This window comes from Myotis lucifugus, unplaced genomic scaffold (genome assembly GCF_000147115.1).
Source record: "Myotis lucifugus unplaced genomic scaffold, Myoluc2.0 scaffold_40, whole genome shotgun sequence".
Lineage (NCBI taxonomy): Eukaryota > Metazoa > Chordata > Mammalia > Chiroptera > Vespertilionidae > Myotis > Myotis lucifugus.
The window spans coordinates 1-11,128 of NW_005871088.1; the positions used below are offsets into that span (position 1 = coordinate 1).

Here is an 11,128-nt window from a genome sequence, read left to right on the forward strand (position 1 = left end):
GGACAGCAAAATACCCCTGGACGGCTGCGTTTTGGACAGCCTCAGGATCTATTCCATCTCTGTGACCATAGAAGAGGGGGTGGTAAGGTTCAGGTGCATGCAGAACCATGGAGCAGCCCTCAGTGAGGGGAATGGAGCCGCAAAGTGTGCAGTGCGATGACCCACTGGGTTCTTGTCAGGGGCCGGGTTAGTCCTGGTGGACTCCACTTTGCCCTTCACCTGGCTTTAGGCTGCCGCCTCATCTGGTTATAGCTCCCCAGGAGTCTCCTGATGGCACCCTTGACTTCCTTGTTTCTGAGGCTATAGATCATGGGGTAGAGCATGGGAGTTACATTGGTGTAGATTAAGGACACGATCTTGTCCTGTTCTGGGGTGTAGCATGACTTGGGGCGAATGTAGATGAATATTGCACAGCCATAGTGCAGAAGAGAGACCAGCAGGTGCCCGGCACAGGTGGAGAAGGCTTTGCTCCTGCCCTGGGCTGAGTGGATGCTGAGGATGGCGGTGATAATGAATCCGTAGGAGAGCAGTATCAGTAAGAAGGGAATCAACAGGATGAGCGTGCAGACCACGAAGACAGCAATCTCATTGGCTCGTGTGTCTGAGCAGGCCAGGAACAGCACAGCAGGGATGTCACAGAAGAAGTGATTGATCTCATGGGACTGACAGAAGGGCAAGAGGAATATCAGGGTGGTAAGAGTGAGTGAGAGTGCAAAGCCGCTGACGCACGCCAGAGCCAGCGTCTGCACACAGAGGACCCTGGTGATGATGAGTGTGTAGCGCAGGGGCTTGCAGATGGCCACGAAGCGGTCGTAGGCCATCACAGCCAGGAGGAAACACTCTGCTCCTCCCAGAGCGATGAAGAGGTGCATTTGCAGAGCACAGCCCAGCATGGGCATCCGCTGGCTGCGGGACAGGAAACTGGCCAGCATGTTGGGGACAATGACCAATGTATAGCACATTTATTTATTTCGGAGAGGAAGGGAGAGGGAGAGAGAGACAGAAACATCAATGATGAGAGAGAATCACTTATCGGCTGTTTGGAGCTTAAGGTGTGGTTTTTCTGCAGCGGGGCCATCCTATATTCCCCTGTGGAACTCCTGGGCTGGAAAAGGCAGTGTTCTAGCAATTGTCCAAGTTGTGGGAGACTCTGCAGCCCTTTCCACAGATGAGAGTGTAGCCACCTCTCCAGGGCCTCCAACCCACTTTGCCAGGCTTGGCCCTGGTCTACGTTCTATGAGCTTCTTACATTCTGCCCTCTGGTCACTGAGAATAAAGAACTGCTCATTGAAATAGTTTTATCATTCATGCCACAGCCCCCTTATGTCCTTTACTTTCACTCAGTTCAAACACACCCTTTTCTAGGGTGGATTAAGAGGAGAGGGAGCATTGCATTTCTCCCCACAAACCATCAAATAAGTATTCTCTTTCGAACTCTAAGCGTCCTATGTACAAAGCTAATTACTTCTTTAATTAAGCACTCCTCGCTCTTATTAGAGCTCTTGTCATGTTTAAGAACGTTTGCTGCTCTTGGTCACCAGTAGACCAAGGCATGCATTTTCAGGAACCCAGGATATCTGACTGAACTCACCTCTCACCCCATCACTGAAGACTGATCTCGGCTAGCTAACAGTCTAGATACAGAATAAGCTGCCTTGGAATCACTTGTCTGTGAATCCTGAGGAGCTGTTCCGGGAGATATGGACAAGCATTCTGCTGGTTTCAGGGGATGTAGAAATAGGATTGAGACACAAAGAATCACCCAAGTGTCTGCATACTGGGTTGCCATGATACTCAGTCTCATAACAGTTATCCTTGGTGCAGGAAAAGCCCGGGAGTGATTCTGAATGAATGCTTTATTGCTGCTGTCTTGAGATTCATAATGATTTTTAAATTAGGGGCTCAGCATTTTCATTTTGTACTGGGCTTTGCAAATTATGTCATCTGTCCTGGCCTCTAATATGGTTTCTTTGTCCGAAAGCCCTCTAATTTCAGGCTTGCTTCTTTAATAGCTCATAACCCTCTTTTGCATGCATTTATTTATGTGTCGGGTATCCAGTTTTCTGACTGCTGGTTCCCGAGGGCATGGACTTTCTTATCTCTTTTTTTCCAGTGCCTAGAAGAGTGCTTGATAAATCATAAGTAGCCAGAGAGTTTGTCGAATGATTGAATGCTGTAAAGAGCCCGAAAGAATATTCCCATAGACAAGGTAACAAGCATATCATTGGGATAGTGCCACATTTGGTATCAAGTGCACCATAAAAGGGGTCATTAATTCTGGACACTCCCTCCCTGCCTCCTCTTTAACCACTTTTCTCTGTCTGAGCCATAAGCTGCTTTAATGCTTGATTGCCCACATAGATTCTCTGTTCACCTGATTCCCTAGGCCAGTGATGGCAAACCTTTTGAGCTCGGAGTGTCAACATTTTGAAAAACCCTAACTTAACTCTGGTGCCGTGTCACATATAGAAATGTTTTGATATTCACAACCATAGTAAAACAAAGATTTATATTTTTTGATATTTATTTTATATATTTAAATGCCATTTAACAAAGAAAAATCAACCAAAAAAATGAGTTCGCGTGTCACCTCTGACACACGTGTCATAGATTCGCCATCACTGCTAAGCTGAGCAGGGAATTTGTACTGACCCAGACAACCATGTTAATGGACCAAGCAGAGCTGTTGTTAAGGTTCAGAGAGACAGTTTTGACCTTGGACTTAGGCATACCTTCACCCTGGCCAACTGAGCTGCAGAGTGTGAGAGAACTACATGTGAGACCAAACATTGGGACTTCTAAGAGCATTATGTAAAGGGGCGCCATCCTGAGCACCATCTACAGGCTGGTCCTAGCCCTGCCACTCTAGCACCCAGGCCTGGCCCTCGGCCCACCCTGGTGTGAGTTGTCTGGGATTCGAGGCGGCTCAGGCAGAACAAGCACCAACGGTAAGGAGGCCAAGAAACTTGTAGGCCTCTCAGAGAAGGAGAATCTCATGAGGAATAACCAAGTGCTGGGGATTGGAAGTGGTTCTACAGTTGCCCATGCTGTGCAGCAAATAGCTGAGAGAATGAAACAAGGGAATGTGAACCTTGTCTGTGTTCCCACCTCCTTCCAGGTCCATCAGCTCATCCTGCAGTCTGGCTTAACTCTCAGTGACCTGGACCAACACCCAGAGATCGCCCTCGCCCTTGCCCTCGATGGTGCTGATGAAGCAGATGCTGATCTCAATCTCATCAAAGGCGGTGGAGGCTGCCTGACCCAGGAGAAGATCGTGGCGGGCTATACCAGTGCTTTATCGTGATGCCAGTTTCAGGAGAGATTCAAAGAACCTTGAGGATCAGGGGTACAAGTGAGTCCCCATCGAGGTCATCCCAAGGACTCACGTCCCAGTGAGCTGAGTTTGGGGGCATGGTTGAACTTCAAATGGCCATCAACAAGGCAGGTCCCATGGTGATGGATAATGGGAATATGGGAATTTTATCCTGGCCTGGAAGTTTGACCGTGTGTACAAATAGAGTGAAGTGAACACAGCTATCAAAATTATCCCAGGTGTGGCCCTGGCTGTTGTGGCTCAATTGGTTGGAGCATTGTCCTGTATACTAAAATGTTTCGGGTTCGATTTCCAGTCAGGGCATATGCCTAGATTGTGGGTTTGCTCCCCAGTTGGGGCAGATAAGGAAGGAAACCAATTGATGTTTCTTTCTCTCTCTTTCTCTCTCTCTCTCTCTCTCTCTCTCTCTCTCTTTCTCAAATCAATAAGCATACCCTTGGGTGAAGGTAAGAAAAAAAATGATGCCAGGTGTGGTGGGAACAGACTTATTCATCAACATGTCTGAGAGTCTCCTTTGGGATGCAGGACAGCTCAGTGAATACGAGGGAGAAGCCCTTCTATTGGCCCGAGAGGCATGGCGTGTATTCACCTTGAGTCCCCAGCCCACAGCCAGGTGGACATGCCTCTCCAGGAGCCTTTGCCTTAATGTATGTGCCAGGGTGGTTGGGGAGTTAAATTCAGCCTTCTAAAGTATTGTGGTTAAAAAAAATATGTTTTCATTAATTTTAGAGAGAGGAAGGGAGAGGGAGAGAGAGAAACATTGATTGGCTGCCCCTCTCATGTATCCCAATTAGGGATGTGCCCTGACTGGGAATCAAATTGGAGACCTTTCAGTGCATGGGACGATGCCCAAGCAACTGAACGACACCAGCCAGGGCTGAAATATTGTTAGTAGATGTTTTTTTTAAAAAAGAGAAATATAAACATATATGTTTTTCTTATTTTTAAAAAAGAACTGCTGACTGACTGAACTCAGGGATCCATAAACTATGGCCTCTGGCCTGAATGCAGCCGGCCAGTAAGTTGTGTTGGAGCAGATTGGTCCACATCCTGGTTAGGGCAGCTTTCCCGCCAAAACACCAGAGGCCAGTGGTCGAGAAGGATCACGTGGCCTGCAAAGCTGAAACTATTTCCTGTGTTAACCTACACATAAAAGGCCTTTCAAAGTGAGAAGCAAATTAGCATTATTTGAGGTCAAAAGAATAGCTATCCAGGAAAGCTCTGATTCAGGCAAACAGTGTTCCAATTAGGAGGCAAGGGGAGAGGGTATTTCTGAGAAAGGCCGGGGAACACTTACATCCAGAGAAAGGCGGCATTTCTATTGGTGCGGATAACAAAACATAGTGATGTTTATGCTTAATGATGTTTTCACTTTTCAACCGAGTAGTCATAATACCTGCTTTCTTTCTTTTTTAAAAAAAAATATATTTTATTGATTTTTTACAGAGAGGAAGGGAAAGGCTTAAAGAGTTAGAAACATCGATGAGAGAGAAACATCGATCAGCTGCCTCCTGCACACCCCCTACTGGGGATGAGCCCGCAACCAAGGTACATGCCCTGGACTGGAATCAAACCTGGGACCTTTCAGTCCACAGGTCAACTCTCTATCCACTGAGCCAAACCGGTTAGGGCAATAGCTGCTTTCTTATGTGCTTTTTGTTTAATCCTCAGCTGAGGATATTTTTTTCCTTTGCTTTTCTGAGAAATTGGAAGGGAGGGAGGGCAGGGGAGAGAGAGGTAGAGCTAGAGTGAGAAAGAGACATCAATTTGAGAGAACACATTCACTGGTTACCTTCCACACGCACTCCAACCGGGCAGGGAGCGAACCCGAAATCCAGGTACCTGCCCTGTACCTGGAATCACACTCTGGAGACTTCAGTGTACAGGCGAACACTCACCACAGAGCATCACCGGCCAGGGCTCTTGTTACAGTTGTAACCAGTTCTTTGGCACACAAGGTTACCCTAGGCCCCGTCCAAAGGTTATTTTGCCCTGTTGTAACATTCCAATGGTTTGAGGCAAAAGACAGGCAAGGCTGTTCCATTTTTAAAAAATTTATCTTTATTCTTACAGAGGTTCCCCTTTCCCCCCCTTTGACTCTCTCCACCCCATACCACCCATATGTCACTATTGACTGTGTCCATGGGTTATGCATATATGCTTATAAGTTCTTTGGCTAATCTTTTCCCACCTCCTCCCATCCCCCTTCCCTCTGAGATTCGTCAGTCCATTCCATGCTTCCATTCCTCTGGATCTGTATTGCTGGTCATTTTATTTTGTTCATAATATTTCACATAAAATTGAGATCATGTGATACTTGTCTCTCTCTGACTGGCTTATTTCGCTTATCATAATGCCCTCCAGGTCTCTCCATGCTGTCTCAAAGAGTAAGAGATCCTTCTTTTTTACTGCTGCATAGTATTCCATTGCTTAAATGTACCACAGCTTTTTGGTGTATTTTTAAAAAAATCAATTCATCTAATGATGGGCACTTGGGTTGCTTCCAGATCTTAGCTATTGTAAATAATGCTGCTATGAACATAGGGGTGTATACATTATTATTGGTGTTTAATGTGGCTCCATTTACATTATTTTGGACACCTGTATGACATGTCACAGACAAACTTTTTAACCTCATCTATTGCCTATTTGCATCCTCTGCCCATTTGCCTAGCAGGTTGTTAGTCAGCTTTGGGAATAGAGGCTTGCAATTATTTTCTGACTTGAATGCTTCCCATTCATCACTATATTTATTTCTCAGAAGACCAGGAGGGAAGGGCTGCTACTTCAAGCTTTGGAGGTAAGAAACTGAGGCTCAGAGGCACCTGAAGAGGTGGGGCCAGAACTTTGGAACCTGGCATTCAGCTCCCCTCCACCCACAGTCACCTGTTCATTGGCTTTATTTAGAGATGTGTTTTTGTGTATAGAAAATCCTACCTACAAAAAAGAAAAGTGGCATTTAAAAAACCACTATCATTTCTAATGGCATTCCAAAACATGAAATACTTAGTGATGCACTTAGGAAAATATGTACAAAATATTTACAGTGAAAACTGAAAACTGTTGATAAGAGAAATTAAAGAAAACCTACATAAGTGGAGAAATATGTCGTGTTCATGGATTGGAAGACCCAGTGTTCGTAAGTTGTACGTTCTCAGCACACAATTCTATAAATTTGATGTAAACCTAATAAAAACCCTGACTTTGCAGAAAAAGACAAACTGATTACAAAATGTATGTGGGGAAAAATATATGTGGAAATGCAAAGAATCCAGAATAGAAACAGCAAACTTGAAAAAGAGGAATAAAGCTGGAAGATATAAGTACGTATAAAGAAGAATACAGATAAAATGAAAACCTCATAGTTTGCCGGTGGGAATGTAAGTTGGCATAATCATATTGAACAACAGTTCTCCAGTTGCTTATAAAGTTAAAGGTACACTTAACCATATGACCCAGCAAGGCCACGTCTGCTATTTACCTGATTATTAAAACCATATGTCCTCACAAATTGTCATATCAACTCTATTAAGAATAACCGAAATGTCCATTAGGAGGTGCAAGGTTACACCGATCCTGATACGCCTGTGCGTGGAATAGCACTCAGCAATACAGAGGGATGGAGGGGCGACTGCTGCTGGGAATTCCCCCAGGGCGGGGCCCCACCTGTCTGCAGATTCAGAGGCAGCAGCAGGTGGAGGCCAGAGAGGAAGACAGGCCAGGACTAGCCCCGAGGCGCCGAGTCCCTCCCAGAACTCGAACAAGGGGACCAGGGGTCAGCGAGCTTGTGTTACATGAGGGCAGTCACGCCAGTGCTGCCTGAGGCTCAGCCGGAAGCTGGGGGCGGGGCCAGGTGGCGGGAAACCCTCAGTTCCCAGCAGCCTCAGCACAGGCGCCCAGGGCAGGCCTCTCCTGCAAGGAAACTAGCGAGGGGGTCTGTTTGCGCAGGCGCACTGGGTGCATAGCGCTCCAGGCAGCAGAGCTTCCTGCGGGAGTGCTCATTGGCTAAGTGGCTGTGGGTCTGGGCCCAGATGGCCTGAGCCAGTCACACTGCCTCTGAATCCAAGGGGGTCGCCTGCGCAGGCGCACTGGGTGCATAGTGCTCCAGGCAGCAGAGCTTCCTGCGGGAGTGCTCATTGGCTAAGTGGCTGTGGGTCTGGGCCCAGATGGCCTGAGCCAGTCGCGCTGCCTCTGAATCCAAGGGGGTCGCCTGCGCAGACAGGAAGGCGCCCTGGAGACGCCTGGTTGCCTTGCGCGAAAGGGTGGGACTTCCTGAGAGAGCCTCAGTCCCTCATTCGTGGGCAGGGGGGCCGTCATCTTTAAGTTGGAGCCAGAGGGGCGCAGGGGATTTGCAGCAGCCGTGCAGGCTTCAGGCAAAGATGCGGGTGGTCGGGCTGGGGCAGGGGGTAGACTCGGAGGCCCTGGAGACCAGGGTGGAACTGGAGACCCTACCGGCCATGGTCTCCCCGGCGATCTCGAAGGCCAGCGTGGTCCTGGCGGCTCGACTAACCCTGGCGGCCCCGACACCCAGAGTGGCCCTGGCAGCCCTCCTGGCCAGCGTGGTCCTCGTGCCCCCATTGCCAGGGTGCCCCTAGTATGCCAACAATCAGGGTGGCCCCTGGCTCCCCGGGTGGCCAGGAGACAAGGAAACCATGGCAGCAGCAGCCAGAGGTGCTCCCACTGTGGCACGGGCACTCCATGTTTCTGGGCCAGGTAGACATGCACCATCTGTGGCTGCAGGACCAGGAAACCGAAAGATGGTCTTGCATGCTTTCTGACGATGCCCTGAGGACTGGTAGCCAAGGGATGGCTCAGGGACATCCTGCAAGGCTAGGGCTGGCTTTTGGGGACAGGGCACAGGGCAGCCTGGGGAAGATAAAAATGGGAGCAGGGAGGGTAGCTGGGTGGGAGGTGAGTGGACAGTTGAGGAGGCTGACGGGTAGGGAAGTGGCGGAAGGTGGCCTGAGCTGGGGGCGTTGGGAGGAGTTGTGGGTGGACAACTTGAGGGTAAGTCTGATGTGGAGGCCAGCCTCAGGTATAAGGAAGCCTGAAGCACTGGAAAATTCAGCTGTGCGATGACATTATTGTACTTGTTTTATGCATCCAATGACATATGTTTAAAGTTTTTCTTAGAAAGAGAAAAAGCTCATATGATAAATGAACACAGCTCAGAAAGAATTGAACCCTGATATTGCAAAAATTATACATTGCATGTCATTTTTGTGCATTTAATATATAAACGCAACTATAAAACTAAGAAAATATCCCCAAATACCAGCAGCTGTTAATGCTGAATGGCAGGACACAATCCATTTTCATTTTCTTCCATTTCCTAAAGTGTCTTCAACTGATTAGAAAAGCTGAATTCCACATCTCCGCTCCAACCCAGGGACAAAGGCAAGTAAATATGGAGGACTGGGTAACTAAAAATGCACTTAGAGAAGAGTAGCAATTCACTTTTATTTTCTGCTGTAACACAATCTAGAACCCCTCTTCCAACAACAGGGAAACAATGGGATTGAAAGTAACAAAGGGGCAATACAAGCAAACAATTAGGCCCACATAATGAGGCGGCAGCTTCTATAGGGTTCCGAAATGCCTCAGGGAAGCATGCACTACCTAGGGAGGGACAAGGGTTAGTCCTAGCCCCTTTTCAGACATGAGCGCGAAATGCGCTTCATGGTTGGAATCAATTGGTCAAGGTCACGGAGACAGGAGCAGAGAGAAATTCCCACTTGTTCAGGGTCTTCAGCACTCAGTCGGCTAAATGAGGGGGAAAGAAAATCAAGTTATGTGATAACTCTGCACCTAGCTCTCTGGCCCCTCTGGTGGTGACAGGCCCAGGACACCGGGAGGACCTCCTGACTTGTTTTGGGGGGTGTCTCCAGTTCACTATTAGATGGACCCTCCGCAGAGCCACGCTAACCACCTGCCACCACTCCCCACTTGGCCCTTTTTAGAACTTACATAATTAGAAGATTGCCAGATAGGATGAGCTCCTTCCGAACCGCCCTGGGGAGGGGTCGAGCAAGGCGGTACATGGCCTCTAAGGTCCTCTCTGCCTCCTCGGGTGATGGGAAAGGCACCCGGAGGGTACTAGTGGAGATCCAGATAAGGTACCATGCAAAGAAGACTGCTATTTCTCTTCAGGCCACCGGCACCCATTTTAGCCCCCCCACCGAACCCATACCCTCCCCTTCCTGGTCCCTCAGGCCACCTCTGCTCACCATTTCAACTGCTCACCAGGGGCTCCCCTCTCTCCTCAGTACCCCCAGGCTGATCCCCTCCTCCCTGTCCCATTGCCTCGACCGGCCACTCCTCCAAAAGGATACTACTTGAGCAATAGTCTTCCCGGCATTCCAGCTGGGGGCCCAGCATGTAGACTCGGCCCTGGCAAGGCATTTCTGCCCGGCCCGGGGGGGCTGAGTGCCCTCACAACTGGAGCTCCTCCGCCTTCGGCACCTCTGCCGCCTCCACCGTGACCCTCGTGGCTGCCAGGGCCAGCTGCAATGCCCTGGCTTTCCGCATCTTCGGCCATACCACCTGAACCTTGGTCTTCAGCCTGCATGGTTCCTCAGCTTTTCTTTATGAGTTCTGAGAGCTGGCTAAACCTTGGAGGCAATGAGGCTCCCTCAGAAACTCAGCCCTCTAGCGCGAGACATCACACAACGCCCCCTCCCCCAATCCCAACCCCCAGGAGCGCCTGCGCAAACAGGTCCTGCGCCATTTCCCCCAAACCCCGCTTATGGGGCCTTTGGACACCAGACTGTTTCCCGCCCAGCCTGCCCTGCCCGAAGCTTGTGGTGAGCCTCAAAGCCTGAGCCGGTGCAGCCCAGCTACCCTCACGGGTGACCAGCTTGCTGACTGCCGGTCCCTGTCATTGAGTTCTGGGAGTGAGTCAGGTTCCTCTGGGCCAGTCCCAGCGTGTCCTTCTCCCAGGGCTCCACATGTGGCCAGAGTCTGCAAAGCCTGTGCAGGACCCAGCCCTGAGGGTATTACCAGCAGAGTTACCTTAGGCAGCTCTCAGTCGGAGTGCAGGCCCGACCACTTTGGAAGGGTGGGCGCACGGGACTACTCGGAGGATATGGACGCGCAGGATTCAGGGTTACTCCGGGGACTCCAAATGGCTCACCTCGGTGGGGGTGCTGTGCAACAGCATCTCCAGGCTTCCTGAGGGCGGGACCTTCCGGCCCCCACCCCACCCCTTCTACCATAGGCAGTGAAGGAGCGCTGGGGAGTTTCTCCCATTGGCCAAGATGGTACAGGGGGTGGTTCTTACAAAGCATGCCGAAAGATGAATGGACAGTGCCGAAGCGCCAGAAGCCAGAAATATAAATGGATAGGGCCCAAGCGCCCCAAAGCTAGAAAGATAAATGAATTTGTCCCAAACGCCACGAAAGCTAGCAAGATAATTGGATAGAATAAAGTCCTCCCCTCGCTGTCGCTATTAAGAACCGCTGGGCATGAGCAAGAAGCGGGGGGGGGGGGGGGGGTTATTTATATTTATAATTTTTAAAATAATCCGAGCAAAATTTTTTTTTTTTTTTTTTTTTTATTATTATTATTATTATTATTATAATTATTATTATTATTATTATTATTATTATTATTATTACATTATCATAATAATAATATTTATTATAATAAACCTTTATTATTTTAATAACATTAATAATAGTATTATTATTATAATTATTATACTTATAACAGACTATGATTTTATTAACAGGCTCATCCCCCTTACAGCCCTTTACTATTACTAACTATTATAATTATAATTATTATTCATTATTA

General features: G+C 48.5%; 1 protein-coding gene and 1 pseudogene across 1 annotated transcript; one reads left to right on the forward strand and one right to left on the reverse strand.

Moving 5' to 3' along the window:
* Positions 1-215: 215 nt before the first annotated feature.
* LOC102421152 (olfactory receptor 10W1-like) lies at positions 216-932 on the reverse strand. Its single transcript, XM_014454954.1, has one exon. It carries the CDS (start codon positions 930-932, stop codon positions 216-218), a length of 717 nt encoding a protein of 238 aa, XP_014310440.1.
* Positions 933-2,662: 1,730 nt separating this feature from the next.
* LOC102421454 lies at positions 2,663-3,928 on the forward strand (annotated as a pseudogene).
* Positions 3,929-11,128: the final 7,200 nt, after the last annotated feature.

Bases quoted from the DNA above. Each gene is read 5' to 3' on its own strand.
- LOC102421152 (XM_014454954.1), bottom strand. From the start codon at position 932: ATGCTGGCCAGTTTCCTGTCCCGCAGCCAGCGGATGCCCATGCTGGGC.